The sequence below is a fragment of the Pteropus medius genome, unplaced genomic scaffold (genome assembly GCF_902729225.1).
Source record: "Pteropus medius unplaced genomic scaffold, Ma_sr-lr_union100, whole genome shotgun sequence".
Lineage (NCBI taxonomy): Eukaryota > Metazoa > Chordata > Mammalia > Chiroptera > Pteropodidae > Pteropus > Pteropus medius.
Genome location: NW_024354911.1, coordinates 5,293,352 through 5,317,974, shown reverse-complemented (window position 1 = coordinate 5,317,974; position 24,623 = coordinate 5,293,352). Strand labels below are relative to the sequence as shown.

General features: G+C 35.0%; 1 protein-coding gene across 6 annotated transcripts in view; it reads right to left on the bottom strand.

The window, feature by feature from the left end:
• The window catches only part of MYO9A (myosin IXA), a 237,897-nt gene that overhangs the window by 4,855 nt on the left and 208,419 nt on the right, over positions 1 to 24,623 (bottom strand). For all 6 annotated transcript variants that reach the window (XM_039856603.1, XM_039856602.1, XM_039856604.1 and 3 more), the window contains 4 exons: positions 24,152 to 24,283; positions 23,294 to 23,417; positions 2,591 to 2,793; positions 386 to 528 (listed from right to left, as the gene is read on the bottom strand). In XM_039856603.1, coding sequence (XP_039712537.1) covers positions 386 to 528; positions 2,591 to 2,793; positions 23,294 to 23,417; positions 24,152 to 24,283 — 602 coding nt within the window. The remainder of the gene's footprint in view (positions 1 to 385; positions 529 to 2,590; positions 2,794 to 23,293; positions 23,418 to 24,151; positions 24,284 to 24,623) is intronic.

Genomic DNA, 24,623 nt, shown 5'->3' with positions numbered 1-24,623 from the left:
TTTCAGAATCAACTCCAAGGAAGTCTAGAGTTTGACTATGCCATTTGAAGAGGCCTACAACTGTCACTATCATTTAAAAATCTACGATCCTTAGAAAACAGATAATGGGGTCAGTAAGACAACATTGTTGTGGTAACTGGCTTTTCACTGGTAAATGCAGGAGAAAACATTAAATTCCCAAAAAGGTACATTACAATGAAAACTTTCTCTAATGAATGATTTATATGGAAGCTTCACAAAGATCAGTATATTTCAACTCCTTAGGACTCTGTCACCTTTTCACATAAGGTCAAGGCATTCTGGAAAGAGACTGTCTTAGCGTTGGAATCCTTAATCGTCCTTTGCAAAACAAATCTGGAGTCTTTGGACTAACATGTTCATTTACCTGATTTCTCAGAGATGGCACCTTCAGACTCAATATTCAAATTTTCTGAGCTATCAGCAGTCCCAATGGAAGCCTCAGACTCAAGAGTTTCATCATCAGAGGCACGGGGTTCCAGTACAAGCATCTCAAATGTTAGCTCCTCCCTGTAGGACACAATCAAGAAATTAATGATAAGAAGTGGAAAGAAGACAAGAGAAAAGACTTTCCATGAAAGTCAGGAAAGTTAAGTAGCAAAAACAGTCACATTTCTTACTGTTCCCCTGCAGGGTGGCGATAAGGCTCTGTAAGTTATAGTAATGGTGAAGGCTAAAACTACACGGACCAAAGGAAAAACTGATAGCAAAGGCTGGACCTATAACAGGGCTAAGGATGAGGTGGGGAAAGATGCTGCAGCTGTCAGCTCTTTCGGTAAAATGAACTCCGGGCTGATAATAAGGAGATGAAGGTTCTAAACTCATTCATAATGCATCAGGAAAGTACTTTCCTCTCTCTGGACCTCAGTTTCCTCATCTACAAAACAAAGTGATTAAGCCAGATAATCTCTAAGATTCCTTCCAGCTTTTAAACTATTTCCCCTAAACTTTACTAACTGGCTACAGATTATACTCTCTATCTTGACCAGAGAAAGGCCTCTGGATGAAGTAAAACAATGATTTATCTTTTCTCTCCTTTGAAGTTTAAGCCATCTCCACTCATAGATTCTCTATTCTCTTCATCAATCACAGACCTACCTCAGTCATGCTCTCTCATTCCCTGAAGTCTTTGGTATCTGGCTCCTAATCTTGCGTTCTCACTATGCCTGACATTACCTAATCTAATTCAATCAATATCTTTGTAACAGCTTACTTTAATACCCTAACACCAAAGTTCCTTTATGTCTGCACCTTCTAACAACCTTTCCTCCACTTTATATAGACAACTTTCTCCAAAGAGCAGATCCTAGAGTTTGTTATTACCTGGAAATATACCAGCTTTGAATCCAATACTCCACTTGTCCACAACCTCCTTATCCTTCCAACTCTTACTCCCTTTTTCGCCAAGTCTCTTCCTTTTCAGAACCATTTAGGTTCGCTTCCATTCTGCCTAGCTTTCATTATTCATACTTCAATACCTCCAATACCTAGCTTGAGATTCACAGATAACCTTTTCAAGGATAATCTCACCAGAAACTCATTACGGCAATACATTTATCATAAGCCATGTGCATTCACACCTCTGAGACTGTGCTCCTATTTTTTCCCTCTCTTTGGACTTTCTCCTTCCTACAAATTCTTATTCATCCTTCCACATCTCCAACACCACATTTATCTAAGCTGAGTAGGTCTTCCATTTAGATCATTCTGATATCAAATAGCCCAGTCAGCATACTGCACTTTTGCCTTATCACATTCTGCACAGTTGGCCCCAGCTGCTTTTTCGGCTTGCCTAAATCAAGAATCAGTCCTCACAGGTGAAAGTACTTTAACAGACTCAGATCCCCACATGAATCAAGCTCTCAAACCTGCGATCCTATAACTCAGGAATAAAAATCCCTTTAAAACTTAAGGGTCATCACTGTCACTCAGAACGGGTACACAGTACCTTCAGGGAAAACCATGGGATATTCATATGATCCCAAGATCTAGTGTTATTCACCCTTGCTCCAGTGATGGTGGAGGCCACAGAGCTGCTTATCTGTCCCTCTCCTAAACTGCAACAAATTCCCTACCCAGTACCCCGGCCTCCACTAGAGGTGCCACCCTAACCTGTCCATCTAGTTGCTGGCCCCGTGGTTGTACTGATCTTTGGATGATAACTGTCTTTCACAGAATTCTGAGTAATGCCCATTCTTGGAAGAGACTTTGTCTAAGCCTGGGAATCCTTATTCCTCCTATAAGACAAATCTGTTCACCAAGGCTGGTCTCTGACTTGTTAGGAATCCTGGCTAAGACTGACACACTGTCCCCGTCAGCCTGTCTAGAATCATCACTGTAGCAGCTTCAGATCTCCCTGCTCATAGAACTTCCTTCCTTGTGGTGACAACTTTCACACTATTACTTGAGTACAGGCAACATGTCTTTGTCATCTCCACATCCCCTGTGTCACTTGACATAGTGCTTGACACTCAGGAGATATTTAATAAATAAGGAAAAATAAAGAAAGGATAGAAGGAAGACAATGAAGATGGATAACAACTGGTCACTCCCTTTCCTCCTGGAAACTCACTTCTCTTTCTGTAGGTTCTCAATCTGTTCAGTGAGTACTCTCTCCTCCTGCTGCATAGCTGCTTGCTGCTGGTCTGTGATGTCAGTCTCCATAGCTGCCTCATTAGTCAACGTCTCTTCTGGGACATCAGACATGGAGGGCAACTGAACTACAACAGGAGAAGATGGACTTGCATAGTTTCCTCGACGAATACGCCCCTTTCCCTGCAAAGAAAAATACATGTTAGAAAGTAAATCGAGTGACTTTAGTTTTACATGGCCCACTTGGGATAACAAGTCTACTTCCATCCCACTTATGAAATAAATGGAAACATTCTACGAGGCCTAAGATATTTAGTGAGATACCATCCATTGAACACATTTAGGTTAAGTATTTCTTGCAAGAGCACTGGCAAATGGATATTTCAGTGGGCAGGAGTGTGAGAACACACGGTGTACTGAGACGAGATTCTTCTTTTAATCTAAGCTGCATCCACTCGAAACTAATTATCTACACATGGCTATTTAAATTTAAATTAATTAAAATTTAATAAGTAAAAATTTAGTTCTGCATTCACACTAGCCACATTTCAAGTTCTCGAGAGCCACAGGTAGCCAGTGGATACCACATAGGACAGTGCAGATACAGAACACTTCCATCCCCACCGAAATCTCTGATGGACAACACCGCTCTTTACCTTTAACCTTGGAATGTGCAACCTCTCTAGGAAGATTACAGAAACAAATCCTGAAACTCAGTTTCAATATTTTAAAAAAGTCATTTATATATCAAAGGGTGCTAGTGAGAGATATTCTCTGAGAACAACTCAAGAAACTTCTTAAGATCAGAGGGGAGAAAAATCTTATTGCTTTTAAATTGGTTACCTTGTATGTAACTTTAGCTTCTGATAATGGCAGTCTAGGTATTTCAGATTAAACCAGAATCATGGGACCAAATATAAAAAGACTCCGACATATTCTTAAAGGCACTGTAGAGTTAACAAGGTAGGCCAAGGAGAGGCTAGCCCAGCATTAGGGGTAATCTAAATTTAAAAGAGGTGGCTGAGAGTCTGAGCAGAGCTTCTGACAGACTACACAGAGGGGTCAGCAAACGAAGGCCCATGGGCCAAATCTGGCCTCGTGCCTGATTTTGTAAACAAAGTTTTATTGGAATACATTCATGGTCATTAATTCACGCATTGTCTATGGCTCTTCTGCAGAATAATGGCAGCATTGATTGTTGCAACCAAGACTATGAAATATTTACCAGAAAATACTAAAATATTTACTTTCTAGTCATGTATAGAAAGAGATTGCCAACCCTTGGGATAGAGAATAGAAACTGGAGTCCGGACCCACATTAAAGGTGTGGGCTGCTACTTGGTAAAATCTTCATGCCTGATACTCGAATCCTCAAGGTCTGTATCCTAGTCATAGGGCAAACTGGAATTATAATAGTCTTTGCAGATATTGCAGCCTAGCTTTAAGTCATTTGAATGGTACAGAAAACTGTAATCCCTAAAATTGGATTAAAGTAATCCCAGATTGTTAGTGCCCTAGCACCTGGCAGAAAAAAAATGAAATCACTCTTTGGAAGAAAGTAACATCAGCTCAGGCCTCAAAATATTTTTATAAAGAATTTTTCAAATACCATGTCTGAGACACAATCAAAGGTAACCACGCAAAAAAGGAGACAAGACAATGTAAACGAAAATCAGTAAAAACAACAGAAAACACAAAACCCTCAATGACCCCAAACATCGTGGCCATAAGACAGACTTAAAATAACCATGCTAAAGGAGACAGACATAGTTGAATTAGTAAACTGGAAGTCAGATCAGAAGAAAATACAAAAAACCAAGCTAGGAAAACAAAACAATTTTCTGAAAAAAATTCAGAAAAGGTAAAAGAAAGGACACAATAAAAAGATTTGCCATATGTAAAAATACCAGAAGAGGAGACAAATCCTATAGAAGAAATATTGAAGAGAAAATGGCAGAGCATTTTTTAAACCCAATTAAATGTATCAACCTACTGACTGAAGAAAGCCTTCAACCTCTAAGAAAGATAAATAAAAAGAAGTCCACACCTAGACACAACTGCTAAAAATCAAAACCAAGAGAAAATCTTAAAAGCAGTTAAGAAAAAATAAAAGAACCTGCAACGAAGAACATAGATACAAGGCTTACTTTTCAACAGAAACAATGGAAAGCAGAAAACAATAGATGGTATTTTGAAAGTGATGAAAGAAAAAAATAACTGCTATACATAGCAAAAATGAATTCAAGAATGAAGTTGAAATAAAAACATTTTCAGACAGACTAAGAGAACTTGCACCAGCAAACCTGCACTAAATTAATACTAAAAGGCAGATAAATGTGGCCCAAGAAGAAGTCAAGGAAAGAGAAATGAAAAGAAATGAAAACAATAAATATGTAAGTCTAAATGAATACTGACTGCGTAAAACATAAAAATAATATGTTCGATTAAAAAGATACAGATCATTCAAAATACAACAATAGCAACTATATAATATAATAGCTGAAGCATTTAAAGTCCTTGCATTATCTGAGAAAAAGATAAAAATACCAATTAACAGACTTAGGGAATAGATTTTTGTTGTAATCTTTAGGTTACAACAAAAATAAGAGTAAAGAGTGTAAAAACTTCTAAACTAACAAAAAATAATAAAAGATAGTCAAAAGAAAAAAGACAAAAAAGAAAGAAAAGGAGTATGTATCAGGTTTTAAAAAAAGCACATAAATAAATAGGAGATTTAAATCCAAATACACCAGTTGTTACATTAAATGTAAATAGATTAAATGCTCTCACTAAAATATGAAGATGATCAGACTATATTAAAAAGCAAAATCCAGCTATACCAAGTTTATAAGGAACACATTTGAAACATAAGAATTCAGAAAGGCTGAGAGTAAAAGGATAGGAATAAAAGATACACAATGTCTAATCAAAAGAAAACTGGTATGGCTATATTAATTCTTGACAAAGTAAATGTTAAGAAGTGTTACAAAGAGAAAACTAAAAATCTCCATACATTTGGAAATTAAGAAATAGACTTCTAACACACACGGCCAAAGAAGAAACCACAATAGAAATAAAATATTTTGAACTAAACAATATCAAAGTCTGTGGGATACAGTTTAACTTTGCCTACCTTAAAAGTTATAGCCTTGTATGCATACAGTAGAAAAGGTTAAAAATTAAAGAAGCATTTTTTTTTTTAGAATACTAAATAAAGAACAACAAAATAAACGAGAAAAAAAAAAGAATAAATAAACATTGGAATAAAGAGGACCAAAGCCAAAATGTAGCTCTTTGAAAAGACTAATAAAAAAGTTAAAATCCTGGCAAGACTGATGAAGATAAAAGGAAAGAATTCACAAATAACCAAAGGCAGGAATGAAAAAAGGGAACATCACTATAAATCTTATAGATAGATATAAAAAGGGTAAGAGGCTACTACTATGAACAACTTTGTGTCAATAAATTTGAAATTTTATACAAAGTGGATAAATTTCTACAAAAATCCATGTAATTGATACTGCCAAAGAAAAAAATTAAAAAGTGAATAATCCTATACATTGAATCCATAAATGCAAACTTTCTAGAGAGAAAATCTAATTCTACATAATTTTACTAACAAACAAGAAATGACAGATTCTTTCACAGAATTAAAAAAAAAAAAAAAGACTATTTCCCAACTTATTTTTAGAGGAGGCCAGCATAATCTTGATATCGAAACATCACAAGGATATTAAAAGGAAGAGCTATTTTAGGACAATTTTACCCATAACATGGGTGCAAAAATCCTAAACAACATACTATAAACTGAATCAATATGTAAAAAGGACATTACCTCATGACTCAGGTGGATTTATTGCAATAGCATAATGATGATTTGATATTAGAAAATCATTTGGTGCAATGTCATATTAATAAAAGTTTCATGAACACCTCAGTATATACAGTAAAGGCATTTCATAAAATTCAACATTAAATCACAATAACAACTCTTAGAAAACCAAAAGTAGAGGGGAACATACTTAATCCTATAAACCATCTACAAAAGTTCTAGAGCAAACGTCATATTTAGTGGTAAAGGTTGAAAGCTTTCCCTTTGAGATTGGAAAGTGCCAAGAATGATCCCTATTACCACTTCCTCTTGACACTGTGCTGGAGGTTCTAGCTAATGTAAAGAAAATAAATAAAAGGCATAAGACTATAAAAGAACAAGTGAAACTACTGTTACTTATGAACAATATGACTGTAGAGGTAGGAAATCCAAAGGAATCCACAGAAAAATTATTAGAATAAGCAAGTTCAGCAAGGCTGTTGGATACAAGGTGAAAAACACCAAAACCAACTGTATTTTTATTTAATAAGCAGTAAAAAGAATATAAAAAATTTTAAATAACACTTATAACTAAATATTAAAATCCTGGTAATAATTCAAACTAAAGATGTGTAAGAACTGTACACATGAAACCATAAAACACTTATGAGTCAAATTAATGATCTACATGAATGGAAAGATAAATCCTGTCCACAGATGTAAACAATTAATATTTCCGAAATGTCAATGCTCCCTAAAGTGATCTATAAATTCAATGTAATTTCAATAAAATCCCAAGAGAATTTTTGTAAAGCTGATTCTATAATTTATATGGCACTATAAAGAGCCAGGAATAGTCAAAACACTATTGAAGAAGATAGGAAGACTTGTCCTAGCAGATATTTTTAGAAAGCTATAGTAATTACAATAGTAGTGTTGGTACAAAGCAGGTCAAAACCGAGAGCCTAGAAACTGATCCACACATTCACAGACTCTTATTTAAAAAAAAAGGGGACGTCAGGCAGTATGGAAAGAATCTGTTTTTAATAAATGATGCTGGAGAAACCAGTAGCCATATGCAAATATAAAGACTCCCTACATTATACCACATACAAAAATTGTCTCCAGGTGGACTGTATACCTAAATATGAACGGCAAAAAAATAAAGCTTTTAGAAGAAATAAAGATTATCTTCATAACATTAAGTAGTAAAAAGTGTCTTAAACATGACCCAAAAATTACTAGCCTAAAGGAAAAGACTGATAAATTAGACTACACTAAAATTAAGAACTTCTGGTTCATCCAACACCACTTTTAAGAGGGGGAGAAGTATGCAAGGGAAGGAACCAATAAAGGGCTTGCATCCAGAATTCATTAAGAACTCCTACATATCAGAAAAAGACAACCCAATTAGAAAAATGGACAAGAGCTTTGAAAAGATCCTTCACAAAAAAAGGTATCTCAACAGCCAATGCAATTATGAAAAGCTACTTAAGCACATTAGAGTCATAGCGCAGAAATGCAAATTAAAATCACGCACTCATTAGAATTACTAAAATTAAGGAATCTGGCAATATAAGTGCTGGGAAGGATGTGGAGTAATTGGGAACTCTCATACACTACTAGCGTAGCACAACCATTTTGGAAAAAAGTATGGCACTATGTACTAAAGTTGATGATATACATATCCTGTGACCCAATAATTCCACTCCTATATATCCCCAACACATGCATGTATCCATCAAAAATATATATATCAGAATGTTCATAGTAGCATTATTCATAACTCCTCAAAACACAAGTCAAATGTCCACCAACATGAGAAAGGTTAAATTGTGGTATAGGTATACACAGGAATACTACACAGTAACAAAAATGAGCTACAACTAAACACATTATGGATTAAATCTTTTACACATAAGATTAAGTGAAATAAGTCAGATATAAAAATAACACATGTTATATGATTCCATTTATATAAGGCTCAAAAACAGACACAACAAAACTATAGTGCTCAGGGATATATATTTTAGTGGGAAAACAACAAAGAAAATAGAGTGATTAACATAAAACTCAAGTTATTACTAACCTCTGAGGGAGAGTAAAGGATTGTGACTGGAAAGAGAGAAAGGAGTGCTTCTAGAAGAGCTGGCAATGATCTATTTCTTGACTGTGAGTAGTCTGTGGATATCCACTTTGTCATTCATTAAGATGTATGTGTATGTTTCTGTCCTTTTCCAAATGTGTTGTATTTGACAACAAAAATATATTTTAAGAGCTTTTCAAAGTTAGCGATTTATGCAAACATACTAATATCTTTTGAATATCATAGGACGATACTGGCAGATTTCTGAGTTGATTTTGGGAAGAAAGAAGGAAGATATGGAAACTTCTGAGCTAGCCCAGGCAGTAAGGTTAAAGTGAAGGGCAATTTCTAAGAGCATTCGGGCAAAGTCTTCCAAACTCACGTGTTCTAAAATGCAATTGGATGAAAATCAGGAGGATTACAAGACTGCTATTCCACTTTTAAGTTCTGAGATCAAGAAGTAAAGAAAATATTAAGAAAAAGGCCCTCAAAACACAAGATCGGTCTGCAAATTTGACAAAGGAGAACTCAGAAGAAGGCACTGTGGAATGGTGGCAGAGAATATGGTTTGAAGATAGTATCAACACAGTGTTAAAAGTCCATTCTGACCAGTCAGAATCAAATTATAAATTCCAGGACATCTTCCCATTCCATTTGATTTTAACTATTTTAATGAAGCCAAATGAATAAAATTTAATGTGATATTTCTAGCCTTGAGGAACTGGAAAATCTCAGCTTATTCCCTGTGTTTTTATTTTTATTGAACCTATTTCCTAGTATTCAATAAAAAAAATTGCCTTTGTTCAGCCTTCATACCATCACCTACTTATCCTCCTGAGTACTGTACCGTGGGTTAGTGAAGAATTAGTTAACAGAGCTGAAGAAAATCAAACAAGCTCTACAGGTCTGATCTCTTTTAAGACATCATTAAACAAAGATGAAGGGAAACTTGAAACCCTTATAGCCTGAGTTGTCTTATAAAGTCAAAGAAAATAATTTTTAAAGTTGATTACATAGAACTTTTAGAAACATCGGAAAATGCTGTGTTAAAAACTGCATATAAACTTATATGCCATAGGTATTTTTTTTAATCTGTAAATATATCCAGTTATTAACAGTAGTTTCTTGAATAGAATAATATCCTTTATTCTCTACACTTTTCTGTACTTTACAACTTCCTCATAATAGGTATGAATTATTTTTTCCCCCCAAAATGAGACTTTTTTTTCCAGATCATTGTATATTCTCTTTCAGTGGTTGATAAATAATTGTTTTTCTGCCATGAGTCCAAAATGTCAACACAGTGAAAAAAGCTAATATTTTCTTGGCATTATGATAAAAATAGATTTCACCTCCTGGACTCCCTGTAAAGAGTCAGTAGTTAACACTTTGAGAAGTAGTCTGCAGTATCCTGCATTCATTTTTCACAAGGTAGCTAATCTTTGTCCTATTTACTTATAGGGTCTCTCCTTCTTGATTAGGGAAAATGAGACTTTGTGATATGAGTTGTAAATATTTTCCTATGGTGTCACTTCCCTTTTGCCTTGCTTATGGTTATTTTTGTCATGTAGTACAAAATGATTTTATGTAATAGAAAAACTTTCCCTACTCCAAAAGTATAGTATATTTTCCTATCACATTTGAGATTTTATTGGTTTTGATCCATCATACACTTTATGAACAATTTGTACCCAATTCTTAATGCAAGTACTGAAAAATCTATAGAGCCATATTATAATCCTTTTTTGAATACTTATCCAGTAATTTTCCAGTTTAAACTTTAGAGACAAAGTATTCCTAAAATCAGGATATCAACTACAATTATCTTCAAATATTGGTATTAGGTCTAAAGTCCCACTAATCCATTATTTAATATCATATACAATATGAAAATTTCCAATCCCTTACCAACATATTAACAAAGTTACTAGGAAAAGCTGGATTACCACTATCAAAGAGGGTACAGATAATACACAATTCTGACAGAGAGCAGAGATCATGGAGCTGTTTAAGACATTATCATGCCTACGGAGATTTAACTCTTTTCAGTTTGTTCAGAAAAATAAACTAGCTCTTGATTTCACACTTTCAAAATGGGAGCAGGTGGGATTCCATTCTTTAAAATGTTTTTAACTGAACTCAGAGAAACAGGGAATAGACAGACTGTTGCCAGGGGCTGGGATATGGGGAAAATGGGTGATAGTGGTCAAAAAGTACAAATTTCCAGTTATAAGAGAGAGGAATAAATTCTGGGGATGTAAGGTACAGCATGCTGACTATAGTTCACAATACTGAATACTTGAAAGTGGCTGAGAGTAGATCTTAAATATTTTCACGACCACCAAAAGAATTTTTTTAAAAGTAACCGTGAGGTGATAGATGTGTTAGCTAACCTTATTATTGTAATCATTTCACAATATATACATGTATCAAACTTACACAATGTTATGTCAATTATATCTCAATAAAACTAGGGAAGAGGGAGAAAAAACCCCAAACACATGTTTTTAGAGCTCTAAAAAAGTTGCATGTACACAATAGTGATTTTGGATTAATATTCATAGATGAGGCAGCTGTGAAATTAAATATCAAGTGCTTTACTGATATATTTATGTATATTAATGTATCAAGTGCTATTCTTATGGCTTTACAAATATTAATTCATTTAATCCTGTGTCAGTCATACTACTAACCCCAATTTACAGATAAGAAAACTTGGGCATGGAGAGTAAATGACTAGCCCATGTCACAACTGCCAGTAGACTGGTGCTGGGAGTTCAATGCAAAGTCTAGTCCAGAGCCCATCTTGTATTCTGCTGCCTTTAATACTTTTGTGTGCAATTTTTATTAGGTTTTTTTTTTGGAGGTGGAGGAAGTAAGTATCAATGTTACATACTCTTTTTGTAAAAGAAGACTTTTTCCCTCTCTGCTCTGGAACGGTTTAAATTATAATTATATCTTTAAAGGGTTGGTAATTTCCTCTGTGAAATTATGTCTGGTGTTTTTATAGGAGGAAACTCTTAGACAACTTTATCGTTTCTTTGGTAATCGGTCTGTTAATAGCCTTTCTTTTAGAGGCAGTTTTGGTAAAGTACATTTTCCTAGAAAACTTTACATTTTCAAATTTATTTCAGAGTTGAATAAAGTTGTAGTAGCTCTCCTCCAAGATGACTCCTGATCATTGTCATCTCTTTGTATTCATGTCCTGTTTAGTCTCTTCCATACTGAACAGGGCTGCACTGTGTAATTATTACAGAGATGACAGAGTATAACTTTTGAGACCAGAGTATAAAAGACATGTGGGCTTTTACCTAGCTCTCTGGCGCCATTTGCTCTAGAAAAAGTCATTCTGACACTAGAGTAGCCCTATGAAGAAATCCATGTGGCAAAGAACTAAGGACTTCCTTCTACCAAGAGCAAGCACCAATGAACTAGTAATATGAGTAAGCATCTTGAAAGCAAATGCTATAGTCCCGGTCAAGTCTGATAACTGCAGCCCTGGCTGACATTTTGACTACAAGTTCATGAGAGACCTACCCAGAACCACACAGATAAGCTGCTCCTAAGTTCCTAACCCACAAAAATATATGTACGAGATAATAAATATTTATTGTTGGTTTAAGTCATTAGGTTTTTGGGTGATTTGCTACACAGCAATAGATAACTAAAAAAACAGTAGTCTCTTATGACTCTTAAATTCTGTTATCTATAATAATTCCTTCCTTATTTATTTGTGGATTTATGCCTATTCCATTTTAATTAGATTAGTTAACGATTTTTTCAAAGAATCAACTTTTTTATTAGTTTCACCATTTTTTGTTTTCTAATTTATTTCCTGCTTTTACCCTCATTATTTCTTGCTTCTACCTTTATTATTTTCTTCTGCTCTTGTTTATTTTGTTCTATTTTTAACTTAATTTAGATGTTTATTTTCATTTTTCTTATAATATTTTAAGGCAATAGTTTTCTCTGAATACTGTTTTAGCTATATATATCCCACAGATTTAGATATAGCATGTTTTTATTGTAATTTTTAAATTACTCAATAATTTCGGTTTACATTTCCTCTTTGCCTTTGAGGTTTTTCTTGTGGCCTAATTGTTCCTCTAGACTTTTAATTATTTTCATTATGAATTATTTTATACTTAAAGGTAATATAAAATTTATAAGTAGGTTCAAAAATAGTAAAACAAATGTCTGTGTAGCCACCACCCAGATTAACAACTACAAAATTACCAATACCATTTAATTGTTGTCACCTGATTTTTAGACTATTCCATGGGAAGCCCAAAGGGTATATTCTTTTCTTTGTGGGTACAGAATTACATGTTTATATACATTAGATCAATCATTAATTATGTTATTTAAGTACACTTACTTTAAACAATCTTTTTCTGGTATCAATTATTCCCTAAAAATGAGGACATTCTGTGTTAAACATAAAATTCCCATTCCACCTTAACAGGTAACTATCTACAATATGAGACCCTGTGAGTCCTGCTCACCCTCAGGGCCCCATAGTGCTAATGTCTTCAGAGCAAAGCCTATTTTGGTTTTAAAAACATACCTTTCTCCAGCTGGTTAGTTCAGACTCATTTCTTAAGATCTAGCTCACATGTCACCTCTTCTATAGCCTTTCCCAGTATCCCCAAGCAGAATTGGGAACTCCTTCCTTAGTTCTCTCACCGCACAGTACACAGTACTGTCTGATTCCTCCTTCCTCTTTTTTTAGAACGTTCTTAAAACCCACAAAATCAATCATTTAATCATGTAGCTTTTCCATTCTTTGTCTGAGGAAGTCTACATATAATTCTACTGTTTATTTTTTCTAAAAATGATATTCTGAAACAGAGATCCTTAATTATTTGATTTGGGTCAGAACTCTGTGAAGACAGGCCACAGTAGGCTTCCCTATTATTCTGTGAGAAGAGTCTATAATAAGCTTCCCTACTGTAACAAAAATATTAGGAACCAAATGCTTTAATGTGGAGGATCTATGTGAAGATACCCTCTTTGATGTAATCCTCACTTGAGCCCAACATTTCCATTTTCTACTAAGGCTTAAAGAGATAAAAAATATAAATCAGTGAAAGGTACACCAAAGTGTTAAAATGAATAAGGCTTATGAGGAGAGTTTTGCTGTTTCCTAAAACAATATAAAGCTCATGACAGAAAAAGGATGCAGGAAAGAATAGCAAGGCATGGTTGATGGAGCACAAAGAAATTCAATACTATGAGTCAAAGTAAGCCCAAAGAATTGAAGATAGATGAAATTAAATACTCATAGTGGTGATTAAGGAATGGACTGCACCACTCTTAAAAACCTGATGACTATGTAGAGAAAGACATTTATTACCCTCACCAGGGAGTCATGATACTTTATGAAGAAATGCATCCGAGAAAAGTATATATAACTGGGATTTGTCCATGAGTTGAATATATATGCATCATCTAGATAGAACTGTGTATGACTAGCTAAAGCACAAATCTCAGAATTCTAATGAAAAAGTCATACTCCAAAACAGCACTTTGGGCCAAGATGGAAGATCACTATTGTCTTCTGGTAAGTCACAAAAACAGGAAGCAAGGAATTAAATTATCAGACCACTTCCTGAGGAGTCTGCTTTCCTGGTAAGAAGAGGTCCTATATTAAGGTCTTCTAGAAGACTGGTTGTTTTGCATGGTGTTATAATCAGGTAACCAAGCCTGTTAAAAAATCCCAGTTCTTATAGTTATGATTCACCAAATAAGGATTAGTAGGCACTTTAAGCACAGCCAGTAAGTGTCTGTGTCTATTTATTTCTTACACATGAAAAGGAATTATCCTCATCAAACGTTTCTGGACAATGCAGTGAGCCAGCAGTGTTACATGTACTGTAGAGCAGTGGTTCTCAAAGTGTAGTCCACGACAGCTGGAAGGAATAAAGGGTATCTCCAAATCCATTTAAAAAGACCTGCGATGTCAAAACTATTTTCATAATGATACTAAGATATTAGTTGCCCTTTTCACTTGACATTTGTACTAATAGTACAAAAGTCATGGGTACAAACTGTTGGCATCTTTGCATAAATCAAGGCAGTGGTACCAAACTGTTCTAGTAATCATCACATTCTTGCTATATCATGCATAGTTTAAAAAAGGTGATTTCATGTCATCCGTCAAGTAATACAATTTAATAAATTCTTAACCCTTGAGTTCACTATTTTTGAATTTCTGTCTGATAAAACGAGCAGTTTTATCCATAAAAGACCTCTGCTGCATACTGACTGGTTATCTTAAGAAAAAGTATATGTGCAATTGTTTGAAATACAAGCTGAATTAACTGCTCTTTATTCATGAAACGCTATTTACAATAATCAACAAAGTATGATTATCCAGACTTGGGTATGTAGCAATTTCTTTAAAAATGTGGAAAGTCCATCATTTCAAATGAAATGTATGACCATATCTGCTATCAATGACAAAATTTCAAGCTTTTGAACAAATATTAGAATTCTGAAAACTTGTAACTGCCCTGTGAGTTTAACAGCTGCTGCCCAGTAATTAAAGATTTTCTGAAGAGATAGGTGGTGATATTAACAAATGTGATTTCTGATATTGTATGAAACATGTGAAAGATCTGCATAACTCAGTGAACCAATATTTTTCAAGTGACCCATCTATGACATTACAAGGTACATGAGTAAAATATTCAATATTCAAATAACCAATAGATTTTAATGTCACAGAATATAAAATGTTAATTGATATAGTTACACATTCTATATTGCATCTAACTTGTAAGAAACTAAAAATTGTTGGGTTTGGGTCTAAGACCAAAGAGTATTCAAAATTATCTAAGTGACCAGGTCAAAAGTGTATTGACCACTTCCTTTAAGATACTACAGCTCCATAAGTCCATTTTAACAGGAATGAGTTTGAATCTCTTAAAGACATTTTGAAAAGAGCTACAAGCTAATCCCTTTTCATAAAAGCAGAACCAAGGCTCCTTTTCATCTATAAGGCCAACATTCTATGAGGGAGAAAGGAACTCAGCTTTGGATCATGAGCACATCAGGTGTAAAAAAGGACTAAGTTGTTTTAAGGAATGTAGGAGGGAAAAATTCTTTCTTTGTAAAGAAACATGTTTCTGAACTATCTTCCTGGCCTTGTAAGAAGCATCACAGATTATGATAAACTAAATTAACAGCTCTACTTCTCCAGTCTTCTGTAATAAAATTATATATCTACACCCTTGCCATGACCTCAGGGTAGGTAAAGTGTATTCTCCACTCCTTGATTTGGGGTTTAGTCATGCAATTGCTTATGGCCAGTTGGATATTTGCAGACATTATGGGAGCAGAAGCATGCACAGTTGAGGTTACCAATTCATGTGATGTAGACATTGTCATGAGGAAAATATATCCCTGATAGTTCACTGGTTCAAGAAAAGTAAGATGTGTAGAACAGAGCTGGACCCAACCTGTATCTTATCGTAAATCAGCTGAACTCCAGCCATCCCACAGATTTATGTGATAAATACATGATTGTTGTATTAAGCTAATGAGTCTTGCAGTGTTTTGTTAAAGGTATGAATGGCATGAAAATAGCTAACGGCCTTAGGCTATCCCTCTTTCTGGAAGCTACCACTTGAGTAAACTCATTGTTTTTCTTTAAGAAGGTTTGGAAGTCTTTGGTGATTGGTAAATATTCTAAAAAGGCTTAAAACCCCCTTTGATGACCCCTCAAAGTCTAAAAGTATCAAATACAAACTACTGGTCCTGAAATTTTAGAACCCAAAACCTTACATATTATCACTCTTCCCTTTCTTCATTCTTACCAAGAAATCTTGTATTCTAGCCATTAAAGTTTATTCAATTTTCTCAGGCAGTACCAGTCACCCAGCTCTCTATGCCTCTACAGCTTTTGCAGAGACAAGATGAGATTTAGTAAAGTAAACCACAATGATTTACATTGTTGTTACTAGACTGTTAATTTATCTAAGGCACAGATCTTGTCATTTCTATACCTCCAGCACCTATCACAGTGCCCGAAATATGGCCTTTTCTGTTGGAAAAAAATGGAGAATAAATGAAACTGAAAGAATAAGTGGGGTTAAGAGGACAGGTCTCATTTATACAAAAGAATAAAAAGGAAAAAAAGATGTGTCCAAGGTGCAATCAACGAAGAGATGTACCTCTAAAGAACTGTATATTGACAGTAGTCTCATTTTTACTTAGTGAAACCGTAAAAGTTTAAAAATATTAAATAGATTTATGATACTAAATTGAGTTCATGTTTATTTCTAGAAAAATCTTCCTAATAAAATAAAAAACTATGAATATCATAGTATTGTCATAACTTCATTAAATATAATGAAAAATTTTGAGGGAAATATAAATATTCAAAAATATTAATAGACGAGGTGATTTCTTTCCTGCCTTTTAAACTTTACCCTACTGTTCGAAATTTTCCATAATGAATACGAAACAAGTATGTGAATGTATCTTTTGTGTAGAAATAGAAGATTTTAGATTTATCAAATGGCTAATTTTAAAGACATTATATACTATAATACAGAAGTCCAATAATTTGAAAATTAGTATCAAATAGTTCATCTTTCAATTTTAAGTTCTGTGAGAAATTATAAAAGTTTCTTTAAAAGCGCTGAGTACACTATTACGCAAAAAGAGCTAGTATGAAGCCTCAAATTTGAATTTTTTTAAAAAAGAGATATAAGAATGAACTGAGACTTTTTTTATAATATAAATGGTAGACTTACAGGTAAACTCCTTCTAGCAGCAAAAATTATATGGAGAATATAATTCATTCTTATCTAGTATTCTGTACCTTTTTTTCCTCTAATGACAACCCCCCTAAATCATTCTACCGTTTGTAAACTCTTCACCTTCTCTTCTCTCACATGTAATCCTATCATCTCAAGACCACAGTAATCCTTATATTGTCTCTTTCTACCTTCTTTTATTTCCCTCACACCTAATTAGCAGGCCTCCTGAAGAGTCAAGTTCCATTGCCACATATTACTGTACTTTTCCCTCTCTTATCTACAAGAATTTCCTACATAATTTCTCTTCCTATTTGTCCCCATCTGAGAGAATAAGAAGGTTCCAGGCTTTGAAAGAGGTGCTTCTTTCTGAAAAAAGAACATATATACTATTCTCCTTTTACCTATTCTGCCCCAAAGATCCTGTGCCTAATCCCCCTCACCACTGGCCCTTGTATGCTTCCTGCATGCACACCTTCAAGTAATTACTTTTACATACCATAATGATCTCTGGAAGGGGGTTAGGAAGAAATAGAAAGAGTAGGGGTCTTCTGGTTGTGGTGTTATCAAAGATAACATTATAAATTCTCATCACGAGAAAAAAGTTCTAACTATGTGAAGTGATGGATGTTAACTATACTTATTGTGGTAATCATTTCGCAATGTGTACATATAGCAAATCATTACGTTGTACACCTAAAACTAATACAATGTTATATATCGATTATATCTTAAAAAAAAAAAAAAGATAACACTACAAAAATACCTGCTGGTCAGTACCAGATGCCTCTAGAGTCTAAGAAAATCTTCGTTCTCTGAATCTGATTCTTATTATGTCGTCACTTGACGTCAGTAGACTTAGACGCCATGCATTAAAAAGGAAATGGCAGGACCCTTTGCTAGTCAAGTAAGTGCACACTTGGAGCATCTCTTTCCTTTGGAGCTCCTTAGAGCTGCCACTTTTCAAATGATTCTTGGCTTTCCAATTACTAACACTTAACTTTTGGAGGGGCATTTCTTGCTTCTTTGGTGTAGTCAATTGCAACACTTAACTCCACAAATCTAATAATCCACATTAATACAGAATTGCAGGCATGCCAATTTCTAACAGAGACACAAGGGCAAATTTTTAAATAAGCCTAGAAGATATAAAATTCACAAGTACTACCAATCACTATGAACACAGCATGAAAATTCTAAAAAAGATTAAAGCAATTTTAAAATTCCAAAGTAAATAGAGCAACTGATGTTATTTAAAAAATAAGAATGTTGTTTCTAAAATGCCTTTCTTAGAACCCTTGTTCAACTAGATATATTATGAAAAGAAGCACCCCATGGTCAAAGTTTTGGAAGTGCTACACATTATATCCCAAATTTGTTTGGCCAAGGACTCCTTTGTGTGTAACTTCCTTTAAGAGGATTTTTGTGAGGGTTTTACAGATTAGTAAACTTTATTCAAATTATATTCTTCATATTATATTAGCTTAAATAGTGGTAAATCAATATTTATGCTTAGAATTACAGCATAAATAACAAAAACATGTCATAGAAAAGGTATTACTGGATGGATTGCAAGTATATCATATTCCAAAATCCTAGTCTGAGAATAGCCTAGTCAAAGATTATGTACCATAAATCTGATTACCACTTTCCACATGGTAGCAGAAACGGATAACAGATAACAGATAACCCTTGAACAACGTGGGTGTTAGGAGTGTCAATCACCCACGCAGTCGAAAATCCACACATGATTTTGGACTCCTCCAAACCCTCCCACAAGGGATTGGTTCCTGGACCCGCCACTTGCCAACAGTTACCCAAATCAACAGATGCTCAAGCGATTTATAAAAAATGGTGTAGGACAATACATATAGTCAGCCCTCTACAACCATGGATTCCCAACCTACTGATACAGACGGCTGACTGAAAAAAATCAACGCATAAGTGGCCCTGCACAGTTCAAATCCACATTGTTTAAGGGTGAACTATATGAAATGGTCAGGATTCACCTATTTTAGTGATGGCAAATATGATTATTTACAAGTCAAGAGCCTCCTAACTGATATATAGCTGCCAGTATTGTCTATCTCTAGTCATTGTTCTTCAGAGTGCTACTAGTTATCTTCTAAAAGAAACATTTATGGAGACATTCCCCTACTTGAAAACCTTTCTACAGTTCTTAATTTTCAAAGCAAATTAAAAATTCTTAATATTGCACACCTGTTTCTAATCTACCTCTCCAAATTCTTCTGCCACTTCCATACTACCAGCTCTAGCTACACAGGGTAGTCATTATTTATAGATTGCTGTTTCATGCTTCCTTGCCTCTGGAATTATCTTTTCCCTCTTTCTTTTTTTTCATTTGTTAAATTGCTACTCACCTTTCAACACCTAACTAAAATGACTTTTCACATTGGCAATATTTCTCATAAGTGCAGTTCACTCTGCATTTCAGAAAAGTCATTATTACATTTAATTATGAAAGAGCAACTTTTAAAATCTATGAATTCATGCACACTGACTTTGATTAGTCTATTTGTAGTGGATATCCTAAAAACTCACTGCTATCTCTCCTAGATTCAATTCTTAGATTCAATTCCATATATGCTTACTGAATATCAAATATATGTCCTAGATACTGTCTTGTTCTTAAGACTAGGCTTATGGCTGTTTCAATAGCTAAATGTGTATGCAACAGGATGTTAAATGGGATTTTTCCTCTTGTTCTAAAATGTGGCTAAAGCCCAAAGCTGAGGATAATTAAATACCCCTTCTTCTAGCTTCAAGGAGCCAACAGTAGTTGGTATCAGCTGCTTCTCTCAGGGTTTTCTAAGAGGTACCAGTTTATTGAACCAGCCCCATCATCAGTATTGTAACACCTTTCCTCAATGTGAATCTAAAAAGGCTGAAAAGAGAGGAGTTTATTGGACTTTGAGGGAACATAAAGTTTTTGAAAAGAGGATCTCCCCTCTTCTCTGTGGGGGAAAAAAGCAGTTGTCACATATGAATTCAGAAGGTAAGAATTAAAGTTCAAAGTCATCTAAAATAAAGGCAGACTGGTATTTCATTCCTTCTTTGGTTATCTGTATAAGCAAAAGACTTACTGATTTGCCCCCTGTTATATGCACAGGGGAAAAGAGAAATGGGGAGAGAGTGTGGTGAGGAAATGTCAGGTGGAGAGGCAGGTAAGACTATCACCTACCTTGAGTTCTTATTTTCTATGAGGTATGAAAAATGTAATCTTTCTCCCAATGTGCTGTAGGTCTGAGAATTGGCCATGGGAGGTAGATTTGATTAAAGTCTTGAAAAAAAAATCTGAGTCACATGGTAAGAATACCATCAGTCAGGTTTAGCCAGAAGATGTGACCAAATCTTGCAAGGACTGCGAATGCCTATGGAAATGTGATACGATTGAGCTCACTTTCAGCAGGGTAAACTGGAGCTACCACTCATCTCATTTAGCCTGTTGACAATAAGCTTGAATAATAGTGTTGAACAACCAAGAAAGAGAACTGCCACCTCACACTGGGGTATCATGCAGAATTCTGCCTCTCCTATCACTCCTCCCAGTTTCAACACCAGAGGAAGAAAAAGCACAAGAAAGAGGAAGGGCAGAAGTGTGTGTGTGGGGGGTGGGGAGGGCGGGGGGGGTAGGGAAAGAAAACACTACTCACCTACCCCCAAAGTTTTCAGTCCAGATTAAGGTCTAATTGTCCTGGGAGAAAGTGACAACAGTACTACATCAAGTCTGTGACTAAATTTATAATATGAACAGAACTAAGTCTTAAATATTAGAATGTGACTAGAGCATTTGAGTATTATGGAATAGTAAGAAGTTGCTGTTAAGGTAGCTGATATCCAGCAGAAAGGGGACTTTGGCATAGCAGAGTTGAAAGGCAGTTACTAGATAAAAAGCAAAACTGATTTATATTTATATGCCAGCAAGTTGAAATCCTCAGTGAACTGGTTACACATAGATGGAGAGTCTCTGAAATTAGTTTCCATGTATACTGGTGTTCTTAGCTTTCCAACTCTCTATTCCTTTTTTGTGTAATTCTGGTATGAACTCTATTATACTGTGATATTTAAGTCTAGAATCAGTCCATCAATTTGCTCATTATTATTTGCTGGTCTATTGAAAAATGTCAAGTGGATAAGAGCCATGCTTCTGTGCCTAGGAAGACACCATTCAAGTCACAGATATGAATGGATAAATAAGCATTACTAATAATGATGCTAGAAGTAGCAATAGGTATTTCAAGTAATAAAGTAGAGGAGATTGATGAGAACAAAGCTCAAAAGCAGAAATTTGGTAACTCAATGCTTTCGATGTTCACCTTTTAATGATCCAACCAAAGAAGAAACCACAAAGAGGCTTATCTGAGAAAGAGGAAAAACCAGTATATTATAAATGAAGATTGTTCAACTGTATGATAGAGAGGAAGGAAAATGAAGGTTCTAAAGAAAGAGAGTAAGAGAAAAGGAAGTGAAAGCTGGTCAGGAAGTGGGACCTGAACTGGGGCTGTGTATGGAGGGTGGACAGGCATGGATGTTAGACAGAGCAGAACAACTCTTGGATGGATGAGAGACAATAATGTAAAGTGGCTGTGACACATTGCAATATTAATACATACCGAGACTGAATTGCGGGTAATGGTCATAAATCTAACTGCAATTAGTACAGGTTTCTGGATTAGGAAGGACATGAAAAGGAAAGCAGAAGGTTAGAATGTACATGTCATTACCCTATTAAAAGAGAAGGGTTGTAATTTGGATTCTCTCCAAAGACCACTGCTAAAAAAAAAAAAAAAAAAGCACAGCTAGTCTACCTGCTTTGAAAAGTAGCTTTACAGTAAAAGGTCTCTTTCCTTTCTCCCTGGATGGACACTACTAAATTGGGCTTCTCAGAACTGAGCTTCTGAAAATTCACACTACAGAAAGGGTTTCACTTTTAAATGGGGTTTCTATTTTCATTTTCTGAGGAAAAGATTTACATAATATCCTCTGATGTGCTTTATTTAATACCTTTACTGACTGGGAAAAGTCTATGTTTATGACTGTTTTTAGAAAAGACCCTTCACTAAGTTCCTCAACAGACATTTGTTGAGTGATTGTTTAAATAGTGCTTTTATTATTTAAACCAGGTGGTTTAAATAGTAAAAGCAGAGTTACTTTAATACTAATCTAAGTATAAACTATGAAGATATGGAGGAAGTATTGCTGGGCCCCTGGAGAAGCACAGGCATAATGATGGGGAAGCCTACATCTCTTTAGAGATTTACTGGCGATCTGAGTGGGTGTTCATCACTACAATTTTGTTTTACAATTGAGGGGAAGGGTAGCAAATGGGACTAATTAAACTTTAATGCGATAGTAGTTTTCCAGTTATTCAGATTCTACTGATTATTGTTCCAGTGAGAACTGGAATTATCTATATATGTCATTGGTTATAAAGGAATTTATTAAACAGAAAAGTGGGCAAATAGAGGAAAATAAATTATTATTTTTGTAAGACTTTTCTCAAAACTAACAGTAAACCCTTAAAGAATCTTTGATAATAATAGACTCATAGATGGAATTCCATTTCCTTATGCATCATATTCTTGCCATTTATTAAGTTCTCTACATCGCAGGAGTACTGGCAGGACCACCAAAAGTGACATGGTTGAGGGTAGGAACAGATGGTTGAAGAAAGTAGAGAAAAAAGTTAGTATAGGTTAAGGCTTCACAGAACGGACAGGGAAAAAAAGGGCATACTATTAAATGACCAACATTTTATCCAAATACTTGATTTTAAAAATTTTACACATTTAACTGTATATATATTCTGTACATACAATTAAAGAGAGCTAAAAGATCACATATGAGGCATCCATAATACTCTGAGATTTGGTGATTTTTTTTTTTTACTTGTTTCACGTGAAAAAGATTCAGAGAATAATCTCTCTCTCCACCATTAATACACACTTAAAACCCCAGGAAGGCTCCCATTTTCCCGTGAGTCCATGTCGTGCATCTTACCATTGATCTACGAATCAGTGACAGCCTAGTCTTTGCCTTATTCTCAGCAAATTCCAGACTACTGATATCTTTGAGACGAGCCTTATATTTATTCATTTGTTCCACAACAATCAGCTCCACACAGCTGAAATAGCAGGGAAGAGAGGAAACTGTTAGGAGCTTAAGTAAATCAAATAAAGTGTAGCACCCACAGACTGTTTTTCAGTTAAGTGTAGCAGATGGAAGATAAAAGAAAAATCATCATCCCTTATTTTATGAGCTCAGAGACAGAGTTTAGAATGGTGGTTCATAACTTTGGCTGAACTTTTAGCATCCATCTGAGGATGCTAAATGCCCAGGCCACACCCCAGAACAATTAAATCAGACTAGATTTTATGGGGATAGGACACAAACACCAGTATTTTTTTTTAAGCTTTTTCAGTCAAAGTTAAGAATTACCTCTCTAGGAGGAAAGCAGAGGCCCACACACAAAAAAAAGGCCAAGAAGAAATATAGGAATATTGAAGTACTAAAAACAAAGGGATTCAGAGACATAAAACCAATTAGACTAGATTACAGGAAGATACAAAGTGTACGTAATTTGGTAAAATGGAATTTAAAAATATATTTAGAAATCATAAGCACTCCCAAAGAAAAGTCAAATTTTAAAAATAGGACTTCAAAACAAATAATGTTCAGATGAATAGAATCTGAAGAAAGTTTTTCATCTTCAGCATAAGAAAACCCAGGGTGTCTAGCAACCTTCTTAAAATAATCTGAATTTATGAAGTCATTCTCTATGCTTGATATCTGGATAAAGTAACTTCACTGACTCAGAAGTCCCTGGGGTCTTGCAAAGGTGATGGTGACTGGCCTTACGTGGTAGTCTTACTGATGTCCTGCACGCTTTGTAGTGGGTCAATGGTGTCAGGGCAGCGGAGAATGCAGGGTGCAAACACGATGGCCAAAGCATTAGCCGACATTCGATTAGTGTCTTCCTGCAGAGCAATCCTAAGGAATAACAACAAAAAAATAGTCCAAGTGAAACAAGGATAAAAAGAGAAAACAGTAGTGAGGTAGGCAGAAAAGATGAGAGAAAGAAGACGTATAACATTAACTGCACAGTACTGAAGGATATTCATGCCGGTTGAAGGGAGATACTGTAGGCTTTCCCCAACACTGTTCCTTTGCCTCTGGAAAACACACTTTCATTCTGTTCCTTCCTTGAAGCATTGTAGGCCAGCAGACAGCTTATCAAGGGAGATCTGTGACCCATGGCTCGAAATCACCATCACTAGATAAACATGTCTGAAGAACGCAAAGACTTTAATGCACTTTCATATAGTAGTAT